General features: G+C 36.6%; 1 protein-coding gene across 1 annotated transcript in view; it reads right to left on the bottom strand.

Moving 5' to 3' along the window:
- The window catches only part of LRMDA (leucine rich melanocyte differentiation associated), a 680,164-nt gene that overhangs the window by 269,119 nt on the left and 385,248 nt on the right, over positions 1–25,797 (bottom strand). Inside the window, exon 5 of the mRNA XM_037399990.1 lies at positions 15,523–15,649. Within this exon, the coding sequence (XP_037255887.1) occupies positions 15,523–15,649 (127 nt within the window). The remainder of the gene's footprint in view (positions 1–15,522; positions 15,650–25,797) is intronic.

Below are 25,797 nucleotides of genomic sequence, written 5' to 3'. Positions count from 1 at the left end.
CAATAAAAGATACCAGATTTTTCAAACTTGCAATAGATGGTCTATGTACATACAACATTTCAGCATCCCTTGACTGAAAATAAACTTGAAATCAGCTTTCATGAACCTTCTTTGGGATCACCAGACAGTCTAGATTGCAACATAATTGCTTCCCAGCTGTAAAACAGCAAAGAATATTACGCATGTGCCTTGGTCTCCCAGACCACACCAGCCCGTATGTTAACTTCACTGTGCCAATATTACACAAGATTTATAGAGCTTGAATTAGTGCATTTTAGGTTTAATTAGAGCTCCATAAATTTTCAATAGTCCTACTATGACACTGCCTCAGCCAGCGATCACTGGTTTCCCCTGCAATCTGGGCAGAAGGTAGAAGACCAGGCTGTAAAGGACAAGACAACCACTGGCTCTGTATACAGCTGCTTTTACAAGCCAAACCATATTCCACTAGGGGTTTATCAAATCAAAAAATAGACTTCCCACTTGCCAAAATATGACCTCAAGAAGACAAACCAAGTAAGTTCTCTACCAACAACATATCTATTCATTTCTGCTTGGGGGGAGGTAGAGGAGAGGGCAGAGAAAAAGAGCACTTCACATCAACAACAGTTCTTCAGCAGTTCTCTCCAGAGAAACTGGTAAGCATATGGGGGAGAAAAAGACCCGAAAGCTGTGTTGCTATTGCCTCAAAATCAAGAAGTCTCTATGAAAAATAACATCTCTAGTTTCATGTTCAAAAATAGATCAGTAAAATAAAAGCCATCCTGTTCTTTTTCTTTCCTTACTTTGTAACTGTCAATGGCCTTGCAGCAATGCTTCCCAGAAAGTTAGGTGTGCCCTTTACCAAGAAACCATGTTCCATTCTGACCTGGCACCTGAACTCATTTTAAAGTTATTTTTCTTTTCACAATCTGAATTATTTTCTCACCTTTTAAGAAATCTCTACTGTCAGGGATAAACAATAAAATCCAAAAGTACTCCTACCAGCAAATTACCTGTATAGCTGCTGCTGAAAATCTTGCCAATGCAATATTTCTTTATATTTAGACAATGATTGTTTGGTTGTTTTGAAACTAGAATCACATGTGCAGACATTTTAACGAGTACAGCTTTGGAAAGACCATTTGATATGGCACAGATCTGCATTTGTTTCTCTTGCTCACATTGACACAGCAGACTACTCCTTCAGAGTCTACTCAACAGGAGTAAAAGCGCACTCAAAGGTTTTCTTTGCACAAAAGAAGGATTTTGTGCCACACATGCAGTGCTTTTGCCTAGTTCTGCTATAGCGTTCCATCTTTCAAAATTGCACACAACATCTTTGACTCATTATTTAGAAGTAAATAGCACTGTAGAGTCTTACTCAGACCATAAAGATATGAAAAATCATCACATAAAGAGGAAGGGGAAAAGCTGGGTGACATTATACAAAAGCAACATGGTTATAAATTTGAGCAGACCTGGGGCGATGGATTAATATTGTGGCCTGTTAGACATCTCTGGAACAATACGCAATATGAAACAAAGCACAAGACTCCTGCCAAATAGCATGCAAAGTGAGCGAGTTCTTCAAGAATAGCTCTAAGCCCCAGCAGCACAAATATTTTATGCTTTATGTTCGACAGTCCAATGGACTCGACCTGTAGCTAACTGCAAAACATGCAAGTTACATCCTGTTTCAAACACAGGAATGCTATTTTTCCACAGAACTATGTAGTTTTCTTCCAGTCCACGCTTGATGGGCTTGACGAGAACATGGAACATTCATTGCTTCTACCACTCTGTTCTTTTTCCCAGAGAAATTACTTCCCTAGTGTTAACACCTCCACCTTTCAGTTTAAAAGATTTAGTTCACATTTTACGCTGGCTAATAAAACCAATAAACAATACATTAAAAATAATAATATAATAAAGAATTTAAGAATTACAAATTTAGCAAATATAAATTTAATAATAACAACAATCCAACTGAATACTCATATCAAAACATTTTACATAAAGTTCTCATCATTGGTAATTAGGTAGCACCCATACACTGCCACGATACACACTTAGAGGAAAACAGCAAAAACAATCCAATGAGCAAAACTATTGTTTTCATATAGATGCAAAACTTTACAGTGAGAGTCATCACAAGCCCCAGTCCGGTGGCAAAATAACAGCAGGGGGAAAATTAAGACACACAATAGACAACAACAATCCTCACACTTAAGCTAGAGGGGATCCACCTCCTTGCTTGTAAGAATTACCAATTAAACTGAGTCACATTTCCATAATGCCACTGGAGCAGGATCCCGACGCCACAGCATGACTGGAGATAGTTGTGTATTATTTCAAGAAAACCTTTTTCTTCCTCATTCACATATTTTTGTATGTATTCACGCTAATAGTCCTTTTGATAAAACCCTTCAGAAAATAATTAACTTTAATAGCTCTTCTTGCAGCTAAAGCTGCACAACTGGGTGGCAAATATAAATGAGCTTTCTACAGCAAAACTTAAGTCTTCAAAAGAATTATAAGAAAAAAAAAGATATTATGGGTTCAGCAGTGCTTCTGGGGTAAAATGTGTATTTGTGATAAATGTATCAAATCCCCTAAAAACTACACCCATTGAAACTTTGTATTTAGGCTGATTTGCTTTCCAAATCACAGAGACAGCACAGTTGCATACAATCTTTAAACAAGTACAGCCACAGAGAACTGCCGAGAGATTTAAGAGAAATAAAAGCATGAGCAGGTAGCTCGTAATCTTCTTTTCTCTTATTCTCCTCCCTATAGCTGCATTAAATTGCCTGTTGAGAACAATAACATATTTGTGCTTTTATAGGTAGAATGATTTGTATTATGTAAAGATTTGGCTAACAGAGTAAAGATGCATTCACACTGAGCTGGATTACATGCTGTTAATAATTTTCTGGATACTCTAGGGGACCCATAATTCTGGTGGACTACAGATTAGCATTTGAATATATGCTTTGTAATACATCTCAAAGCAGACTTTTTTTAATTTACTTTTTGCAATTTTTCTAGAGCCACTCTAACCAGAAATCAAATAATGGGTAGCATTTTGGAGGGAAAAGTACACCACAATCAAGTTTTTAGCCCCCTCCCCCACACACTCTTCAGAGTACACAGAAAATCTGTCTTTTCCCAGCTCCCACACCATTTCAATAGCTTTCATTAGAATGTCAGACTACTAGAGTATGTGATCAGGCTCGCAGTACTGTTCTATGCATGTTGAATAAATGGGTAACTCAGCAAGCAAAGACGAATCTGTTGTTCTGAATAAAAGCTCAAGCTCTCTAGAAAACTGGGCTTGCCATGGGCTAGCTTCTGTTTCAGAAAGTAATGTTAAAATAAATTATTTTAACAAAATTAATAAACTACCTCAACATTGCAGAGAAATACCCCCAAAATAAGCTAATGTTCTTTTGGGTTTGGGTATAAACTCCAGCACAGACCAAACTCACATATTTCTGTTTTCCTGAAACACTGAACTCTTTAGGCCACCGTTTGCTAAACATCGAAATCCTTTGTAAACTCTGTATGTCTTTCCATCATTTTTGAAATACCTAGTATTTCATAACAGTCTTAAACCATATGACTCCCTAACAAACATGATATTCTCAAATTCAACTGGAAAGCATACTGTAGTGTTTCTTTCTTCAATACATTATTTTTCTTCGCATTATAAGTTTCACCTAGCAAGTACGGACTCACTGGACAAAATGTACTTTTCGTGGCCTTTGGTCCTCAGTTATAATTAGTTGTCTGGTCCCTGTTGCTTACAGTGTAAACAAGGACTGATAAACCCACGCTGGCTGCATGTATTTATTACATTACAACACAGCTGCCAACTGTCTAACCATTCTAATAAAAAACTATTTTCTAAGGTTTATGTTTTATTGCATGTATGACTCCCTTATTGGTTAGCATTTTGGAGTTGTGGAAAAGGTTATGAATTTAGAAACTGACTGCATTCATATCATATTTAAAACTTAATGCTATTTTATTAAAGACATATGGGCCTCCAAAGTACACATATTAAATGTCATGTAAGAAAAGTAGCAGTTTAAATCATGGTCAAATTCATTTTTGACGTGACTCCTGAGGCTTCCCAAGATCTGAACTATTTCTTTGTAAATCTGGCAGTTTAACCACACTCATAAATCACTTTCAAAGCATATTATTTCTTAATTTTACTGCATTAGAGAGCATTTTGCCTACACAGTGAACTGTTTGTAACCGTTATGTGAACAAAGTTGTATATTTAGTCTTACAATGGGTGAAGAAAAAAAAAAAAGTCTTAATTTCTCAGTCCTGAATTTACTTCTTATTTTAACCCAAATGATACATTTCCTATTGAAACTTGCCAGAGCGAGATATGTAGGATAGTTTGCTATACTGACATAACAGAAACTTCATCACCTTCTACTTCAAGCTCATAAATTAGGAACACAAAGGCAATTGTAATTTAATCATTAAGCAAATATCCCACAGGTTCTTTTACAAGAAAGAATGCCTAAGGTTTTCAAGCCCCACCAAGGTTGAAAGCGAAATGAATCATCTTTGGGACAATGCATATGCATTTACTAGGCACCTTGATACAATGACAAAAGCATACTTTAAATACATTTAAAAATTAAATGCATGTAGCTTAAGGACAGATACCCTGTCTGCTAAAGTCACAAGAAACCCTAGCTCCAAAACAGACTATTCACAGAAAAGGATTCAAAGCAATGCCATTTTTTAAATATAACTGGAATTTTCTTGATTTATCAGAGAAGTTCCTAATGACAGCATTAACTACAATTCGCATGTTTTCCTTTGTCCTGGGATGCTACAAAGGACGGTGAAAAATTAGGGCAACAATTTAACTGCAAAAGCTTTATACTCTCACTAATTCTCTCAAACACAACATCAGTTCTCAGTCACAAACGTTTTTGAGCTTTTTACCCACACAATGAACCCTCATTTTCCCCTGAAACAATGATGAATGACCAAAGTCACCAAATCTTAAATATTTTATGTCAGCTCCATTGTCTGCAAGATGGGCAAAATGTTCTTCAGTCAAGGTTTTCAAGAAAGTTAAAACATTGGTCTGTAAAGCAGAACCAAAAAATTTTGAAGGAAGAGAAAATGAAAATTAAAAAAATCAGAGAAATCACAACATGATTTTGGTGGAAAATTTCTTGAGAGTTTTAAAGGGTGCTTGGATCAGGATAAATTTGCGTATGCCTTTCACCTAGACCAATAAGTACTCCAGGTGTGTAAATTGACTGTATAAAGGTTATTCCACTGCCCCCAATGCCAATTAAAAAATCTGTTGCTTCATTCAAAACTGAGTAAGATTTTCAATGGCCAGCCTGACTAGGACAAGCTACAATTAGCACTGTGTTCTGCAACCAGACACAGAATTCAATAAAATGACTCCCCCTGTATTTTAACATGATGAAGTTATCATCAACATGATGAAGCATCAGCTTCAACTAATATTTAGGAACTGGAACCAGAATCTGTAAGTTTAATATGATTTTAAGAGAGCAGATGAAACTGTGCTGTGCACTTTTCCTTTGACAAAGGCAGCAGTTTTAGAAACTCATTAGGCAAAAAAAGTTCAGGATTTCTTACAAAATACCCCTTTGGCCTATACATTTCTGGTAAGGGTGGAGATGAGGGGAGAAATCTTAATCCTTCTCTGAAATCAAATTATTAATTCTTTTTCCTGAAATAACTCATAAACCAGCAACACAGCGGTCAGGTTCCTAGTCATTAATGGAGAGAGAATGACCAATACACCTTAGCTTCTGGATGACCTCATCCCTACCAGCCCTCCATGCCTCATGAACCACACCCTGGCTGATGTTACTGCAGGGGAGGGTTATTATTGTTATAGGCCTCTGGTGTTCTTGACCTGTCAATATGCTGGAGCACACAGTCTTTCCTTTAGCCCAACGGGAAAGGCAGGATTCAGCTGCTTACACACAAGCTTCTACTGCTGTTTCAGCCACCCTACAGTATCGGCCCAGCCTCCCACAGTGGCTCCAGGAAAGACTGTGTCTCCCATAGATACTTGTCTCCCACCCACTACGGGGACCTGCTGTATACTTTAGGGTATCTGAAATGGCACTAGACCATTATTTTTAGGTGCTTGAATTGTTTCCAAAGTGATCAGAAATATTAGCTGCTACCAGGTGCGTCCATCCTCCCCTTTTGTTCCTGTCCTCTCATTCCATCCATCCAAATTGATTATGGCAACACTAAACCCAGTCCAGCATTCAGGTCACAACCAAGCACTATGTGACATGCCTGTACCACATTTTATATGATGAAGACACGGTCCTTTACCCCCCAAAATGATTTAATTCTTCACACTTCAACTTGTAAGCTTCAGATGACCACAGACTTTTCTTTTTGACCACAACCCCACCACAGTCAGAAGAAAACACATGGAAGATAAAATCCACTGCTGTCAAATCAGGAACTGCATCACAGACATCATTAAATATCACTGTGCAACAAAAAACATTTCTCTAATGGCAAGCAATACCAGAGAACACTAGGGGAATAACATAACTATTTGCAGGAATGTCATGTTGAAAGCACTCTATTGCTTATTTGGTTATTTAGTACTTTGGTCTGGATATAGAAGCTTCGCTACCACAAAGTTGCCAACTACATCATAAGAGCAAGTTTCTTGAAAGATCTACATTAATGAAGGAAAGCAGTACTTCAAGACAGAGAAGAAGGAAAAAAAAGAACACAGTCATCTGAATCACAAAGATCTTGTAAAATGCTCCAAATGAATATTTTCTGTTCAGTTTCCATGATCCCAAAGAATGAAGGAGAGGGAAAGAAGGCAGGAAGAATGAAGGAGGAAATTTACAGCAGAGAAATAGAAAAGTACCATGAAATACAGAAAAATTACCGCAAAAACACTGGGGGAAGCTTTCAGTAATTTAGATCCTAGGATTTACCAGCAAGAAAAAAGACTACTGGAAAATAGAAGAGTACATCTCTAATGTAATGACAACAATTAAAATAATCTATATAATGTGACTTTTAATTACTAATTTCATGGATGTCCAATTAAACAAGTCTATTACCTAAATGTCCATAAAAAATTAGCTTTCTTTTTTCCTTCTTCAGAATATCAGCAACCTAAAACTATGTGGCCACATAAGTTGGTCTGAAAGAACAAGTCATAACTCTGAAAGCACAATATAAAAAAAAAATAAATTAAGAGTTCACACAATATTTCTTTGTATGTGAGAATCACCTTTCTAAAAAACGGTAAGAGTTATAACCTCTGCCAGGGAGGATGCCAATGAACTTGGTTAGGTTAATGTAAAATACAACTCTGTTTACATCATGATCTTCCTCATAGCATGTTGTCCCTTACTGCAAGATGTGCTGCTGAGAAGATCACAACAACAAATCACTTTTGTCTTCATTTGCAGTGGCCCCTGTGACCAGTTTGTCTCTAACAGCTGGTGACCTTTTGATCGGCCGGTGAAACAGTGAAGCCAGGTCTTAACACAGCATACACATACACTGCAGAGCTTGCTCAGAAAACTATATGACACCCAATCAAAGTCAAAAAAAGCTATAAATATAAACTCAGCCATGGCAGGTTTTTCCAACTGTTGAACCAGATGCTTCAAATTTACAAAATTACAAGACCACCCTTTGGTAGCGGTAGTTTGCCACTGATTTTCCCTCTCAGAAATCTTGCTGTGACAAGCACCTTTCAGGCAAAAAAAGTATTTTATAAGTGGACCGTCACACTTAAGACTACTACGATTTCAATGGGAATGACTTGTCATGGTGACTGAGAGTACACAAGACACATAGTGCCTCAAACTCTAGGTCAAAAAAAAAAAATCACCTATAGGAAAAAAAGAATAGACATAAGCTGGCCAAGAGTTTTGCCAATGCCATATTGAATCCTATTTTATTTTTGTGACAATATGCAACTTATGAACAACTCCCATGCCAACCAGTGGTGGCACCTGATAACAAGACCCATTGCATTAGTTTTTCTGCAAAGAGGAACTACAGAAGAGCACAGTGAGCTCTGCGTGTATAGCAGTGCTTCCATTTCCAAAAGAAAACCAAACAAAACTTATAGGATAAATTCTAGCTGTATTTATCCATTGGGAATTTAAACCAATCATGATTCTTGCCCTACTGTCTGATATCACAATATTACATTCTGCTTAAGGACATTTTGTTAAGTAGACTGAATAGGCTGATCACAAGACAAAAGCCAGACCATATGCTTGTAGCATCTAATAATTCAAGTTTCCATAGTTCTAAACCCCAAAATAGGAAAAAAAAAAAGAAAAATATATAAAATAACAGCAGTAATAAACAAGTTGTCATGTTAGCCTCTTCAATTAAATGGATGTGTTAATGATATACAGTGCCTATTGCCATTCATCAGAGAACCTCCAAGTGCTTTACAAATATTAAATAAGTCTTACAAAGGGATCAGTTTGCTTACTACTACTGAAAGGCAGACACCTTTCAGGTGCAAAGTAGCAGCTGGTTAACTAGCACACTGCAACACTACATAACAGTTTAGGGCAGAAGGTGGAGAAGAATGCCTTAGTAAATTGAGACTGCAGAGAAATCCACGGAGGCAGAACGTAATTACCTGAACTGGAACCAGGCCAGAGGCTCTGGGAGAAACGCCCCTTCCTATCTGAAAAGTGCACTGGGATCATCAATGGCTAAAAGGACACTGGCTTCATGGCAATCATATACTTTGTTTTAAAGGAATAATTTTAGGAAAGAGACATCACCTTCTGCATTCTATGTCTTCAATAGCAATTAGATACCGAAACATAATACCATGTAACACCTTCCCAAAGAACTAAATATATATCTGTTTGCAAGAATTATCACCACAAGAAGAAACAACGAAGAGAGTCTTTCCCCCTACCCTAACACACATATGACCCACACAGGTCCATTCTTCCTTCCTGAGAGCTGGAATTACAGCAGGCTAAGCAAAAGGAATACATGCCTTTGCTATTTTAGCAGCTGCACGTTTGCAGCTTAGTCCCCCCAGTGCTGAAACTCATTGTTTTTCTCTCATTTACAAACTGAGGTTCTTCCTCTCTAATCATGTCACCTATCATACATGAAGACACAAAATACAGAAAAAAAAAAAGAAATCAACTCCCTTTAACTGTCATGGCTTGTAGATTCAAGTATTGCATGCAGAGACAGTGGGATCTATGGCACAATAACTTGATCCAAAACAAGGAAGTCTATTTCCCTCCTTCATACTCACATTTAAACTGATATATAATCAATGCAAATGTAAAAGAAGCTATCACATACTGCTAACTACCGAATTAATTAATCCAAAGACTACATATGAAGAAAGATCCAAACTACAGCAGCACTACTTGTTGACCTGTACCCTTACATACCATAACTGTACATTTGCAAGTTCACATATCGTTTGCTACAGCATCTCACAGCTGTGTTCTACAGAACTTCATTAGCCATCTGATGAACTACCAACTTTCTGTGTATTCATCTAGTATGTAACTTAAGCCCTTTTTTGCTTGCACAGATACAATAATTAGATATCCCATTTCTTAAAAATCTCATGTCGCTAATTTACCCCACAAACACCATGCAATTTGACAGCAGATTTTCTCTCTCAACACTGAATCAAGACATCTCCATATTTGGGAAATTGATTTCGTTGTTGCTACAAAAATTGGGGACAGCTTTAGTGACACTTCCAAAGTCTTCTGAACTTATGACTATCAAAACTCAAATTCCATTTCTGGATCCACTGTGTTCCGTGGTGAGCTCACGCACACATACACATACCACATAGATGTCTGCTGCAATGTGACTGTCAAGGGGACATGCAGGTATTCTCAGAGACAGAGAAGGAGAAAATACTTTCTGACGTTTCAAGGATTGGATCATATCCAAAAGTTCCTTCTCAACTGGATAATGCAAACATACAAGAATCTAAACTTCCAAATTAAACTTAAAAAATGAAGATGTGGATCATAAGGAATTGGAAAGCAGAAGGAAAACCCTAAGGTCATCTCTCAGTTCTCCAACACCCGGATCATTTCTTAATGTTGGAATTTCATAATGCTTTTCTTATTTCTAATTCTACTATGTTAATAGCTTCCCCTGCAGACCAAAAAAAAAAAAAAAAAACAAACCAAACCACTTTAGTTCAAGATATCACTGCAAATTTAAAAAATAAGTAAAATCCACTAGGCACTAGGTCAGAAAAAAATAAAGCGCAAATGTTTTTCACACACAATTATTTCATAAAATCTTATAGCTTTGTTTGTTTACATTTGGTTTGGATCATGGCATTTGCTTGAGATAATGGGATTTTTAAAATGAAATTTTTTAAATGACTGAACTTAGCTCCGACAGCTTAGTTTTAGCAGGTATGACTCCTGTATCTGGCAGGCCCTACTCAGCAACTTTTCCTTCTAAACCGCCAAAGTGCTCATACATAGAAATATAAAATCTGGCATTTTTTTTTCCTCCCCAAATATCCTTTATTCCTAATTTGGATGAGTCATCAGGGGATTATGATCCAATCATGTTACAAACTCTTGCTTAAAATATTTAAACTTTCCAAAGAGCAAACTGGATGCTTCAGTGTGCCAGAGAGTAGCATGACTGCTATAATGTCTTTGAAGTCGGTATTACTTACAGCATCACAGGCTGGGCTGGAGTCTTAAATTCGTGACATTGCTCTGTTTTAGTAGGTAAAACCTGGACACCTGAACAATAAGAACCCTATTACTTAGAAGCTCTCTCAAAGAGATATCTTACTAGCTGGCGGTTCATTGACGCGATGATTCTTTACACTTGAAAAGCCCTTTGCTCTATAGCTGCTTCAAATGCTTTAATTCATAAGCCAAGATCTCTACACAATGGTGCTGGTAAAAGGAGAGATTATGAGACATGCAGATGTTCTCCAAAGGTTTTTTATTTACTTTATTATTTATTTACTATAACCCACCTCCTTTTATTAATAGGGGGTGGGGTGGGGGTGACTGGTCCATGAAATGCATTAGCAAAAAATTTAGCCTTGCCTAAATTCTTGGATGCAGATAGGATCTATTTAAGAAAAATATGATTCTTGTTACATATTTAAGGAAAAATATTACTAAAATCACTCCTTATGCCTCATCTGATTTGAATAGGATTTGAAAAAGCTCATATCAGCATCGGTCACTTTGAAAATGAACTTTTTCTTATGAACTTAAAACACAAGAATACTGACAATGATGTGAAAGCAACGCTGTAGATTTTAGCTCACCTTATTTTGTAAGCTGTAATGCCTAAATATTTACTTTCCCTATCATAATAAAATAACTCCCTCTACTCTCCAAGTAACAGTGTGAGCAAGAAGCACATATGCTCATTACATGAAATGTAGATACTACACTTGCCTTTCTGCTCAAGTGTCTCCATCTTAGTTCCTTAGAGAACAAATGCTATGTCAGGTTTTACAATTATAAATTGAGACCAAAACAACGCATATAAGGGTGAAAAAAATGTCAAAACACCTATATCGCTATCTTTTGATGCACAGTGTCCTTTATCTCCAGTGGATGAGATGCTCTTGGGTGAAATTCCAAGAATGCAGAATAACTCCACTTAACACAAAGTCAGTTACTTGGGAGTACACCCACGACACTGACTGATGATTTGGTCCTATAAGCTGCAAAACCCTCACATGTGACCAAGTGCACATTGCTTGCTTTTGCCACTATAAGTAAAACAGATAAAAATGTTGAACTTAAAACCACAGTAAGCTAAAAGATAGTTGTTGGGTAGAGGGGTTACAAAATACTAGGAAATATATGTATTTTATAAGAGCAAGTGTGTTGATCCAGTATTAACCAGTTAAATCTGTATATAGAGAGACTTATGACAGTGTGTAGCTATTCATAGCAACACACTTTATATATAATGGATATATCCACATTTTATCATCTACATTAAATTATTGTGAATATAGATCTTTAAAATATGAAATTATTATTTGCTTTGATACATTGTATTTTCATTTTATTTATTTATATCATATTCAACGTAAAAACACGGAGTCCTAAAATGTATTCTCAAATCACATCCTGTTTTGCATCCCTAAGTTTTAAAGATGAAACAGTTGGAAGCACAATTCATACACCTATAAACCAAAGAGGGGTATGGTTTTAAATAATTATGTCAAGAAATGACAACTGTACTCTTTGTAGAAGCAGGGATGAATAATTACAAAGCTAGGACATAATTAAGCAATTTTGACTGTCGTATTCTTGAGCTGTCTTTCTGATGTGAAGTGCTGTCATGCCCAGAAACACACTTCACACTGGACAGGCATCTTCCACTTTGATCTACGCTTATGCCAGTGAAATGAGGTCATGGTCTGGTCATTAAAAAAGGCTTCCTCATCTGGCTCAATGCCTCTTATCCAGCTAGGCTTACCCAATCTCCGTTAAAATCAGGCATGATACAATGTTCAATATTTTGACAAAAGAAAACATAAACATCACAGAATAATGAAGTTTAGCTCACCGACATAGCAAGATGGAACACTGCATTGTAACATTAAACTGTTTTCTAATAAATGACTGCATCTTTCCCTAAGACAGTCATATCACAAACAGATGCATTTTAAACAAAGGATGAAATGAAGCAAAGCATGAGAAAGTGCAGTGTTCTGTTAAAAAAAAAGAAAGAAAAAATAGGGAAAAATGAAAGTAAAAAAATGTATACAAAATAAAATATTTATGACTTAGTGATGACTGGTGATTGCTAGATACTTTTGCATTTGAGTAAACACCAGCTAGTCAGATGGAAATTTCTTGCTTTTATTCTCATTTTGTGTATTTTTTCTTGGTGGGATATTCTGCTCTCCCAAGTATTTCATGTCAAGACTAAAATGAAAACAACTCCCCACATCACAGCCTCTTTAGATCATCACTCTCCTCTTTATGCTGAATAAGCCATACCATCTCCTTTTCATAATGGAGGAAAAAATCCCACCTAACCTAGGATATTTGGGTTTTGGCGTTTTAGGTGTTTTGGGGTTTTTTTTGGTGGTGGTGGTGGTTGTTTTTTTCCAGAAAAAAAGCAATTCTGATAGACTTACTGTTGTTACTACACCTGGCAGAACAACATTTCCATGTGGCATCCACCAACATAAATACTAATCACTCTATCTCCATTCCTGGCAAGCATAATGACACAGTGGCTACTTCCTTAGGGGGGCAAGACAAAAAACATTCTTATGAATTTCACTATCAGAAAGGTCTTATATCACTAGGTCAACTTCTTAGGGAGTTTTTCTGATGACCACTACTGGATGTGCTGCAGTCTTACGCTCAGTTTGGATCCAGGTGTATTCTCCCCTAACTAGTTTCAGAAAGCTTAGAATATATTACCACTAGCTGTCTGTCAAACTTGGCAGAAGCTGGCCAACAATTTCAACAACTATATGGGACGGGAACTCACAGACAGACAGACAGAAAGCAAGCACTAGATTCAGCAAACCTGAAGGCTGAAGAATAAAAAAAGAAATGTATTCAATATATAATATATGACAGAATTTGAAAGTACAGCTATTGTGCACATCATCTTTGTGATATATAGAGGAATGCTGCTTGTTATGGTCTTTCAGTATAGCTATAAACAGCTATATACATAGATAACTGCATCTGAAAACACATGTAGAAAAAGCGTTTGCATGCATGCTTACTATAAGCATGAATACCCTAGGAAAGCAAATTCAAATACCTAGGAAGCACAAATTCAAAACAATTTAAAGAGGTTTATAATATCTGTTCTGCATCCAATTTAATATTTATTTTAAATTAGCCACTTCGGTAATATGTATATAATATTGTATGATGAGGGTAATTTTGTAGTGCCTTAAGAAACATTAATTCATGCCATGAAAAGCATTTACAATGATTTTACCACCAGCAATTTGTACCAAACCATTTATAAGGAAAAAAACCCACAACTTCAGTATGGCAGTAACAACAGTAAATTTGAGCCTTCTGCAAATTTGCTGAAATAAATATATGTTTTATCATAAGACTTCGTGGGTAAATAATTCAAAACTATACAAAAGGTTCAATTACATATGTAAAAGATAAAGATCTTATCCCTACATTTGTGAAGTAATTTACCCCTCGCTATTGACTTGAAAGGAAGTTTCATCCAGAACAGTAACTTCAAATTTAACAGGCATTTTTTCCCTTCTCTTACACTATTAAGTTGGTTAAAATTCAGAGCAGACTCTTATATAAAAAATCAAAATGCTAATAAAATTTAAAAAACACTTTACCAGATCACAATCTGATTTGATAAGAAGAATTATGAAAGAATACAACATACATATGCTATATCCAACACATGTCAGCTGTTGCATTTGGCTAGATCCAGCAAAGATGGTTTGCTGTGAATAAGATATCCACAACAGCTTAGAAAGAAATTATTTATTACCTATGTGAAGCTGGAATAACTAAAGGCAGTGGTAAACAATATACAAGCATAGCTTTGATATCAGAACTGTTACCATTTTAGTAGTTATAAATGAATCAGTCTGAATTAATTTGTTATGCACTGCAATTGTACTTGTGATAATGCATTTATCTAGCACCAGTGTTACAGTACCAAACAGTGTATTTCCATAACTGCTACATTATTATTCAGCATTATTGGAAATCTTCAATAAATTATTGATGGTATATTTTAGAGCACAAAACAGTAAACAGAAAGCAACTAGACTGAAAACTTGAGTTTTAAGAAAGAATTGCAGCCCTAAAACCCTCTGCAGCTCAGACTGCTGTTATCGTGTCTTGATCAACAATGGAAAAAGAAGGCAAAGCAGAGGATTCCCATTCCCATTCACATTCTGTTTGCGTCGGTGGGATGCAGCATGCCCAGAATTGATGCGAGCAGTATCAAAAGCTCAGATTATGGAAACCGTCGCTCTGATGTTGTCGATGCTAATTAGCAAGACACCGCACTGAGTAACATCATACCAAATTAGAATCAGTTGGTCCTCTAAAAGCCAATAAACACCATAGGTGTGAGCTCTGCAAAAGACATTTGTGTTTAACACAAGGTGGGGGACAACTTGTCAGAAAAACTGCGTTCTTTCGAAAAAGCACATTGCACAGCTGTTACTTATCTGCAGACTGGGTAAAAATATTTTTTACGCTCAGTGACACATATTAGTTACTTTGTTATATGCAAGAAAGGTTGGAAACCAGGGATCTGATAATAACCACAGTCCATTAACCAGGTATAACAATGAAGTTTGATATTCAAACACAGAAAAATTACTAAGGTTTTTGTCCCTTACTTGACCATATTTCCTAGTCCTTTCATTTGAAAGGTTTTGTCAGTTACTTCAGCAGAAGACACAGCCAAGCTTTCAGAGTTATTCTAAAACAATGTTAAAGAATCACATTGGTGTTCTTCCATTTACTCTCCTACCTTAGCATCCTTGGGCTTAACCACTTTCATGAAGGCACCTCTTACCAAGGCTTCCTCTCTCTCCCTCCTGGTTACCTTCCGAGTATCGAGAAATTTCAGGTTTCTCAATTTGTGCAGGACAAAATACCTGACAGCAAGCAAAATGCACGCAGTTAAAATCCAGTAATAAACAAAGACATACTCACAGACTAAATGACTAAAAAATAAAAGCAATAAACAGCAATAGCCTGTTTCCTTTCTCTGATCACCTTTTTCATGCAATGCAGCTTATGTAAAAAGTTATGTACTTGCTTTACTCCTTCAAATAAAGCTTGTGAAATATGAAATAACAATTTCATATTGGGCGGATCAAAAAATAAGAAAGGATATAAAAATAAGAAAACTATCACCATGGGCATGTACGTTCTCTACAGGTATTAGTGAGGTATAAGGCATACCCAGAAAGAGAATAAATTGGAAATTGTTTTGAATTGCCAGTTTGAAAAAAGGACTTTTGAGTGATTTCAGAGTCCATCCCGCATAGCATGGGAAAACCAATCTAAGACATGGGAAACGGCCAAATATCTTCTCTGAGAGAATTCTCAGAAAACATTAATTTGCCAACACTTCTTCAGATTGTAATGTTTTGCACAACAGTCAGCAATATTAGAGACATGTGAACAGCAAATCAGGGAGGAGTATAACTTCTTTTCTACCATACATCCTAAAATACCATCACCCTTTGTCTTGAAAAAAGTGTATGTCAGTGTCCAAAACTCTTAACATTAGGAAAAAGAATTTGTCAAGATAAAGCATGCAGTTGTTCCCGGTCTCTGTCTTCCAGGACTACATTTTGACACAGGTATCATTTGAAAGAGAATTCCGTTTGGTCCTGCCAGAGAGACAAGGTATCCTTATGGCATAAGGATCTCAGCTCAGGATTAAATGCAGGAGGACACCGGGAGAGACTATTTTTATGAAAAATATTTTAAGAATTCAAAGTTCTTGTTAGGTTCCATCAGTACTATATTCTTAATTATCTTTTTTACTCAAAGTACAGCAGTCTTTTAGCCTCAAAAAAAAAACCAACCAAAAAAACCCCATTGTCTCCTTGCTTGCAGAGGGGCGGAACATGGCAGATCCAAAACAAAGCAAGGCACAGAACTACAGCAAATCAAAATATCCAACCACGGCAAGTGCCTGTCATTTACATTTAGTCAACCAAATGTGAAGCAGACATTGCAAAGTGAGGGAAGTGCCAGACTTTTCCTGGTAGGGGGTAGAAAGGTGATTGATACTGTTCCCCATGCCTAGCTGCTTTGCATAAAACTCCAGTCCATCAGAAAGCCTCCTAATCATACCAATCCCTTCTGGCACTGGGGGAAAGAAATCAAAGTCATTGAAAACTCTGCATAACATTTTGAAAAAGAACACCACACAAAAAATGTGTTTTAAAAGGTAGGAGTTATAACACCATTCTTAAGACCAGATAAACATGTGAAAAAAAGTCTGTAAGAGTCCCCCTTCTACAACCAAGAAAAATTTAATGCTGCAAATAAACCTTTCCTTCAAGTACACCTTTCCTCTGAGGCAACAGCTTCGTAAATTGTTAACAAGTAAACTGAAAATGCTCAGTACTGAAACGCTCAGACAGTTTAAATGTGAATCCTCAATAAAAGACATTCACTGATATTAGGCGAAGGAGAAAAGTGCTTTGCAGAACAGAATGTCTCCTTAGACCATTTATTAAACAACAGCTACAGATCTACGAGACTGACGCATTCCCAGACTCCTCCCAGCTTTACTAGCTGCTCTACCAGTCCTCCCTGGCATTTTGCTGGCCCTTATCTTTCAGTGGAGGAGAAGCTATCCATCTTGTGTTACTGGCAGAAAAGCTCTGATGACAACAGATTCTTTCAAATGAAGACATGTACAGAAGGAAACAATATGTCAAGAGTGAAGAAGAGTGAATCTAAAAATGAGCAAAGACACCCACTAAGTGTAGGGTGAGAAAAGATGAATATTCAGGTGAAGAAAACATCGGTATTAGGAAATCAGCAAATGTTTAATGATGGAATGAAATATGCCATTGAAAAGCAGGCTGCAACAAAAATGACAACAGACTAAGACAGCACTGTCATCCATGCTGACTTTGGATCACAGCCCTAATGTCAGTCTCTCAATCATTTCAAAAGAGCTTAAAATTATAATGGCATTCCTTGATACAAACATGGGTTTGTATTTTTAAGCCACCCCGGCTGCGCTTCGAAAAACAAAATCACCACCAGTACTTGCCAGTTCCAAAAACAAACCCCAAAAAACCCTACCCATGTAAACTAAACAGCAAGATACACCACAAGTCACAGCTCTGGGGCTGATTTTTTATTTTTATTTTTATTTAACTTGCATTCCTTAGGGAGGACAAATATTAAAAAGTACTGTAAAGGTTATCCCACCATTAGAACAAAAGTATATCAGTGATTAATTCTTTTTAAAGGCGATTCAAAACACGATCCCATTTACTCAGATTCCTTTTACTAAAAGTGGAATAAAAAGACTCTATGTTATATGAAAATAATGCGATACTTTTTTATTACACAGCTGAAGAAAAGCATCAGGCTTCCTGGATATATTTTAGCTAGAAATATGAAGATGCAGTTTCAATCTAAATGTAACACAACTTTGCCATAAAAAATACAGGAAAGGATTACCAAAGCCCTGGAATGAACACTTTACAATATCAATTCAACCCTTGTAAATTTAATCCAGGGTTATTTGTTGCACAAAATCTCTTTACTGTGATGTATGACTTAGTTACTAAGGTTATCACAGCAGTATCCTAAAGTTGCATAGTACATAAAACATTTCAGTTAACAATGCAGGGAGGTTAACTCCCACAGATAACCTACTATCAGAGGGTTAGACCAGATGACATGCCTCTGTCAGCTTTCAGGAGCTATTGATGGTTCAATCAGTTTGTTTTGAAGGTAAAGTACAACAAAAGGGCACTAAACTTATTCAAACTGTCAACAGGGACTATGGAACGTTGCTTGCAGGTAAGTAATTTTGGGTGTTTTAAGGCTATTATCAAACACCAATAGCTGCAGAAAAAGACAGCTACTAATAACACAGAATGCAGCCATCATAAAATACTTTATGGCAGGTACTAGGATCCATAAATTGCATGACACACTGCACCTGTTTTAGACTTGTAAAATCACTAGTTAAGAGAATGCTGTTTAATGAAGAAAGATCCATCTAAATTTTACATTATTATAACTTTATAAAGGTTTATTTTAGGCTAAAGGTTGGGGGGGCAGGGTGTCCCTGCCTGTCCTCCCTGATTTTTTTAAATAATTTTGAAACTCAGCACTGCTCCATGTGATCTGAGACTGCTGTTAGTGGGTTTTAACATCTTTGCAGTGGTGTGAAAAAAAGGTTAGAATCTTCAGTGATGAGGATAAAGGCAAGCTTCAGAAAGAGGGGGAAAAAACCACCACCCCACCCCACCACTCCCCCCCCAAACCAGAGACACCAGGAGGGTGCTTAGAGAACCATTTATCACTGCCTGTAAACTGATCTTCTAATTCATGATGGATCAAGGAAATGAACTATGTAAGTAAGGTGGCATCTTCTTTTGTCCAGAATCATCTCCTCCCTTGACTCTCAGTGCCAAAAGTCCCATGAAAATAAGCGAATAACAGGTATTCACCACACACAAACAGGAACACTCAGCGATGGGAAAAGACCGGAGAATATCACATTTCATGTTCTTTCAGTCTCAGTTAAGTGAAAATGACAATAAAGATTAGCAATTCATTTACCGATTTTGTAAGTGTTGCATGTGATTAGTAGCATTTTAACAGTTTTTACGGAGACCTGTCAAGATATTGGAAAAGAGGGACAGGATTGAGGGGGCATTTGCAAAAGAATGCAGTGAGTTTGGGATTCAGTTGCTATTGACATTGGCAACAGTTCAATGGGGCAAAGCCTTCCTTTGAAGAAACATGATCGAGCTCAGAAAGGGACAGAACAAAGACAGCTTTGAGATCAGCTATTGCTATTTATTAAACAATACACAACTCTAGTTTTTATATAAAAGAAATACCATCGCGGATACTGACTCTACAGCCTTTAACAAATCACATACTTGTCTCAACTCTGCCTTACGAACATGGAAACTAAGACCTATCAGTTCCCTTGCAGGTATATTCTGTGCACGTTTCTAGGTCTCTATTGTGTAACAGTCATTACTTAGAATATAGTCCTTGGGTTATTCTGTCACCCCCAAAAAATCAGTGATGGTTCACAGAGCCTCAGGAGAGAGTTTCACAGGTGAAGCAAAAGGGTTCAAAGAAAACATGTAAGTGTTCTTTAAAGGATCACATGGAAGAAAGGAACAAATCTATTTTTAACATAAGCACAAAATTTGTCAGTTTCTTCAGATGCAAGCTACTTTAATGTCAACTTATTTTTCTTAAACAGCTACTGTGTGATTTCATTCTGATCTATTTTTTCAGTAGCCATTTAGGTTCAGGCATAAAAAATTCTTTCATTTTACTGAGTTTTGGTGCACTACTTCTTACGATTGTCAAGCAGTTCTAGGAAATATTTATTCTAGAACTGTGAACAGCGTAACAAACAAAAAACAAACACAAAAAAACCCCAAAAAATCACATGATATCATAGCATCTAAGGGTCCTGATTCATTTATTACCTCCCTTGGAAAAGCAGACAAGTTGTAGAACACAGCTGGCCTCCTGATACTGAAAGATAATGCCATCACCCATGAGCCACACTATAAGAAAATCTTAAAAGAGGCAATAAATTACTCAGGGAAATAATTTTTTGGTGTGGGGTTTGGTTTTTTTTTTTTTTTCCTCCTTTCTCCTAGTAAATCTGTAAATGTTAGCATTTCAGAGAAAATAATCTCTTCCACTGAACCTTTACAGAAAGACTATGGTAAGAACTAGATTCTGTATAGTCCTTTATTTTGTACTTTTAGTAACAAAATGCTGGAATATAAAACTATATGCTACAATAATTAAGTTTAAAGCACAAAATTAAGCTGGCACTGAAAAACTGAGAAATATCTGCCCAGAAATGCCTACCTCCACCCGCAGCACAACTGCAACATCCTCTTTGTTTTATAAAGTGTTTACTCAGTTTTCTGTGCTATTGCATTTATTTTCTTTGACAATCACAGAACATAAAAATAATATACCTATTTCAAACTTTGAAGGGCTGATTACACTCTCAGTTACATTATTGTAAACTAGAAATAATAAATAACCTGAAGTCGGCAAAGTTGCTTCAGCATTCAAACGGGGAGAGAGGAAAATAAAAATTAGGACTGAGCAAAGATGTTTATGACACTGAACCAGATTATCTCCTGTAAACATTTCTCGTGCACCACCCAAAAAGTTTAACCGCCTACCCCACCCAAACAGCATACAGCTGGCTGCAGAAAACCCATCTGCCCCAAAACTTCCTCCTTAAGGAAGCCAAATCATACACAAATGAGCATCTTCCACAGCAGAAGGCATGACGTTGGCATGAGATATGTTAGAGGATCACGTAGCCTCTGTGCAACCCTGGCACTGCTTGATTATGACCATGTAATTCTGAGGGGCTCTCAAGTCACTCAGAAATCCAGACTGCCTCCTTATACTTTAACATCCTCATCTCGACTTCAGTGTAGCAAACTCTATGAATTAGGAAAGTATCTCTCTATACATGTAACAATAATTATAGTTATGTCTTGACTTACTGTGCTAGTATGGACGAATTGGGGTATTATGGACTTCCAATTTATGTGGCTGAACAAAAATGTTCTAATAGCCCTTGCTCATAAACCCTTCCAGTGGCTATCCTCATGTGGAAGTTGTGTGGCTATTCAATGTCTAACAAATACAGCAGGTTTTTTTTTCTTCCAGGTACTGTAGAAATTACAAGGCCTCCTGCAAACGGTGAAGTAGCACAGATTCATAGATTATACAGATGTAAGGGAATACCCTAATCATCTCATTAAGTACATAAAAAACATATACAGAAGTACCACAAACTTCAATCCCTCCTGCTAAAAGAGAGCCTCAGCAGTACGTTCACTGCTATTGACCCAGTACATTAGCATAATTTTCATTACTGAGAATTTCTACTCTCCTATTGCTTCTTGAATATGTATTTATGTATTTATATCAACACCCAAATTCAGTAACAAGACTATTTAAAACAGATGAGTAGGTTCTGCCTCCATTAAAAAAAAACAAAACAAAACCCCCACTAAACCAAAACAAAATCACAGTAAACCACAACAAAACTGCAAGGAAACTGAAAATGCTACAGGAGGACCCAGCATTTCACAGAATCAGACCTGTGGGGTAGGAATAGCTGATTTAGCTTGAAAAGTTAATCCATATAAAACGCATGCACTTCCTTTCTTGCTGTTATATCTTAAGAGGACTCCATAAGGTTATCACCATTTGTTCCCCTTGCCAAAGATAGCATATCTAGTATATGTACTTTTAAGCTAATTTAAAATAAACTCAGGCATTTGTTTCCACTTGCCCTTGTTTCCATGTCAACAGCACTTAATGAATGCATCATTCCAGGAAATGTCAAGAAGGAGCAAAGAAGAATGAACAAGCACCGAAAACTTCACACATGGCGTACATCCTTCACAACCATATCGCTTTAATGAAAATAGGTGAGGTCACCTGCAGCATTCACAAATGCTTTGTAATACATTCTGACCCAGATGCTTTTTCGCAGTTCAGTACCACCACGTTTGAAGTTTTCACTGCAAACAATGCCCCCACAGAACTGACCAAGTGCGGGTACAAGAGAAGCAACCACCAATTACTGTGTTGACTTCTGTTACTTTGATCTCCAGGTCATGACCTTTGCTTTCACGCAATCTTCAAAGCAGAGATTGCAGAGCAGGTTATTTTAGAGGACGCGCTCTTTTGCAAGCTAGTTTTCTGTGCTTCGTGCTTCCTGTTAGAGCCAAAAGCTTTTAAAACTTTCCTATCACCATATTTCAGATATTCTGCTTTTCCTTGCCCTCACCCCCAAGACATCCCTTTACAAAATATTGCCTCCCAAACAGAGAAAGCTTAAAGAATAAGGTAAAAAAAAAAAAAGAACTTATAGCACCTTTTTTTCTTTTAACAGAAAGGAACTAAAGCCATTTACAATGATGGAAAAAAAATGAGTTTTTAAAATGAACCAAACAAGTTTGCTTAGAAAAATACCACAGAAAGGAACTTTCCATTTTCTTTTCCTTTCCAAGCAAAAATTCCAATAACAAACACAGAAATATTTTCATCAATTTGTTCTCCTCCACATCTGAAAGGTAAGAAGGATTAAGAGGGATGGAAAAAAATAGTTTATTTTTTTCTAAAAACAAAACAAAAAAAGGAATGAAATACAAAAAACCCTACTTAAATGTTACTATGTTTCTTCGAAAAAACTAACTACTTAGAGAAAAAATCACAACAATGTTTTTGTATAAAACCTAAATTTCATGAAGAACTAGGGAAAAGCTTTGGAACTGAAATGAATAGAAATGCTGTACCAATGGATTACCTGAGGAACCAGATCATAACTTCTTGACAAAAAGCACAGTTTTATAATTTTCCCAAGCATTTATGATAAAACCTAAGGCGGAATATTGCTTTTTATCTGTGTTACTAATACCACAGTAAATCACTGGGCCTTCTGTTTTTAAAAAAATTCATCTTCCACATTTTTTTAAGGTTGAGATTTTGGAGTTTTTTACAGATCTTTTCAGTCTGTTGGAATGCGAAGATTAAGTAAAGCTTTGATTACTAGCACCTTTCTCTTTCTGGTTGAGGAATTAAATAGCCTGAACTCTAATTGAACTCAGTAGGAATGAAATTAAAGCTCAATGAAAAATGAAACTGTGGTTCCAATGGTCACTGCAAAAAATTTACAAAAAGAAGTTCCCATTCAGAACAAAACAAAACCAGTTAAAGTTTATGGTAAAGCAAAATGTTGACATAATTCAGGTTCACTGACATGCAATCTCCTGATGCTTTCTGTGTGACAAGTTTTCTCAAAAAGAAAAAAATCTTAGGAAAAAAAAGTTACTTCAAACTATTAAAGAATGCTGAAACTGGCCATTTCAAACTTTTGCTTTTGAGATGTGAAGCAATACATTTGATAAAATACAAATACTGTCTCACTCAGGAGAGCTTGCTGCTGTTAAATCTGTGAGATAAATCTGTAAGTTTGGAGGACAGAAGAAAGAAGTTGTGTCCAAGATGCTTCAGAATATGTATTCAAAACACTGGATTAGGTACTCAGAGTAAAATTAGCAGAGAACTTTTAATCAGTTGCACCGTGTAGGTGAATATATTCCCCTAAAGACAGATAGATAGAAAGAGAGGGATGGATGTTTTTGCATTTTGAGTCTAATATTGTCTGGCAAACACATTTCGTATAACATAACAAATAATTATGGAAAAGGATCAGGAAGCTTTCACTATAGCAGCAGAACCATAAATCATTCAACTAATTAGAAGTCCATTCTCCTTACTTAAAAGAGCTTTAATTAACCCAGTTTTTATGGAAAAAAAAAAGAGGGGGGAAAAAAAAAAACCCAAACCACCTCCAGGTTTTTAAAAAACTGAGGGGAAAGAAAATAGAAGCAACTTTGCAGTTTCCAGCACATGCATAAATACAATCACTTCACACTTTGACACGGTCGTTTGCTACAGTGTGACCTAAAACTACCTTGACCTCCCTGAAATCAACACTTTTGCATTGAAATGAAACAACAGACATGCTTGTTTTGATGTATGGCTGTGTGACATATTATAAATATTACATCACATAACCACAGAGGATGTCAATCAATAAAGAATTTCTTCAGACAGCACTAAATGAACCATGGGTTCTTGCCTCTGAATGGCTCCTTTAACATACTACTTTTGCTTAAATGATTAATAGGAGACATATTGTCAGAAAACATACTTAAAGTGAAAAACAGTAAACTGTAGAAATATCATTCATTTTTTAAGCTATTCTCTAGTGCAAATGTCACATAAATTTACATAGAGACAGCACTATTAGACTCTCATAGGCTGGAGAGCAGGCACACCTTCCACTTAAGTGTGAAAGCAATGGGAAAATATTCTATTAAATCTAGGCTGCTCTACGTCATCAAAACCAAAATGCTACAGCTAAGCTGAAGTCAAGAGTTTAATCACCAGAAGGTGAAAGTCTTTACACTAAGGGTAACCTAGAAATCCTTCTCCCAGATTTGGAACAAAGAGAAATGTACATGTACACCTGGGACAGCTGTGCTCCTGTTTCAACCTAGAGCAGGCATGAGCAATAACTGGTGCATCAAATTCATACCACTTCCCAATAAACCCGCTTTTAGTCTCCACCACTTTGTATTGTTTTATCCTAACTCCTACAGCAGAGTTTGGATTACATGAAGATAAAATCAGAGGTTTGTTACATAACTCTGAATACTGTGGGTGATCTGCTAATAAAAACTAAGCTCAGGCTCTGCAAGGTCAGCAGCGTGGTGACCAGTGCCGCTTGGCTTTGACTTGCCTCAGCCAACATGAAAAATGCCAGCACACAGAGACTGAAATCTTTGATCATATCTGAGCAAGGAAAAGGAAAATCAAATTACTTTTGTTCTTGTTTCTTGTTGGTTTGTTTTGTGGTTTGTTTGTGGGTTTGTTGTTTGTTGTTTTTTTTTTTTAAATAATCAGTGTCTCACCTAAATGTTATAGCTGTGAAGATTATGTCACTTCAGCAGACATTCTGTAAGTTTTAGATCTATACTCACAGTCATAGTCAGTCACAAGTATTTTTATTTTTTAAAAAATAACCGTTGTAATCTTTAGCAACATTTCAGTTGGACATACAGTATTTTATCAGGCTTCCATATTAATTTCCAGGTGACCTTGTGTGTAATCTAGCTAATCAAAATTACATTCTAGAGACAGTTTGGGCTTTTTTATTTTAAACTGAACACTAACTGCTGTGAGTAAAGCAGCGTGATATAGGAGTCCTTTCTTCTGTGATCTTTAACAGTGCCTTGATAACTACAGTAGAAAAAACTCATAACCATAATCAAACGTTAGCAAAAGACAATGCAACTGGCTGAGTGTAGTGATTTATTATTTTTTTTTATTGACTGTCACCATTTGCGCAGGTGAACGTTGCCTTACCTTGGCCTTCATGAACAAAAGGCTGTAAGTAAGCACGCATGAGCATCCACATTGAAGAAATCCTGTGCACACCTGCTCAACT

Source organism: Falco rusticolus, chromosome 9 (assembly GCF_015220075.1).
Source record: "Falco rusticolus isolate bFalRus1 chromosome 9, bFalRus1.pri, whole genome shotgun sequence".
NCBI classification, from domain to species: Eukaryota; Metazoa; Chordata; class Aves; order Falconiformes; family Falconidae; genus Falco; species Falco rusticolus.
Note: the sequence above shows the minus strand (reverse complement) of the source record. Positions and strands in the feature narration are given on the sequence as shown.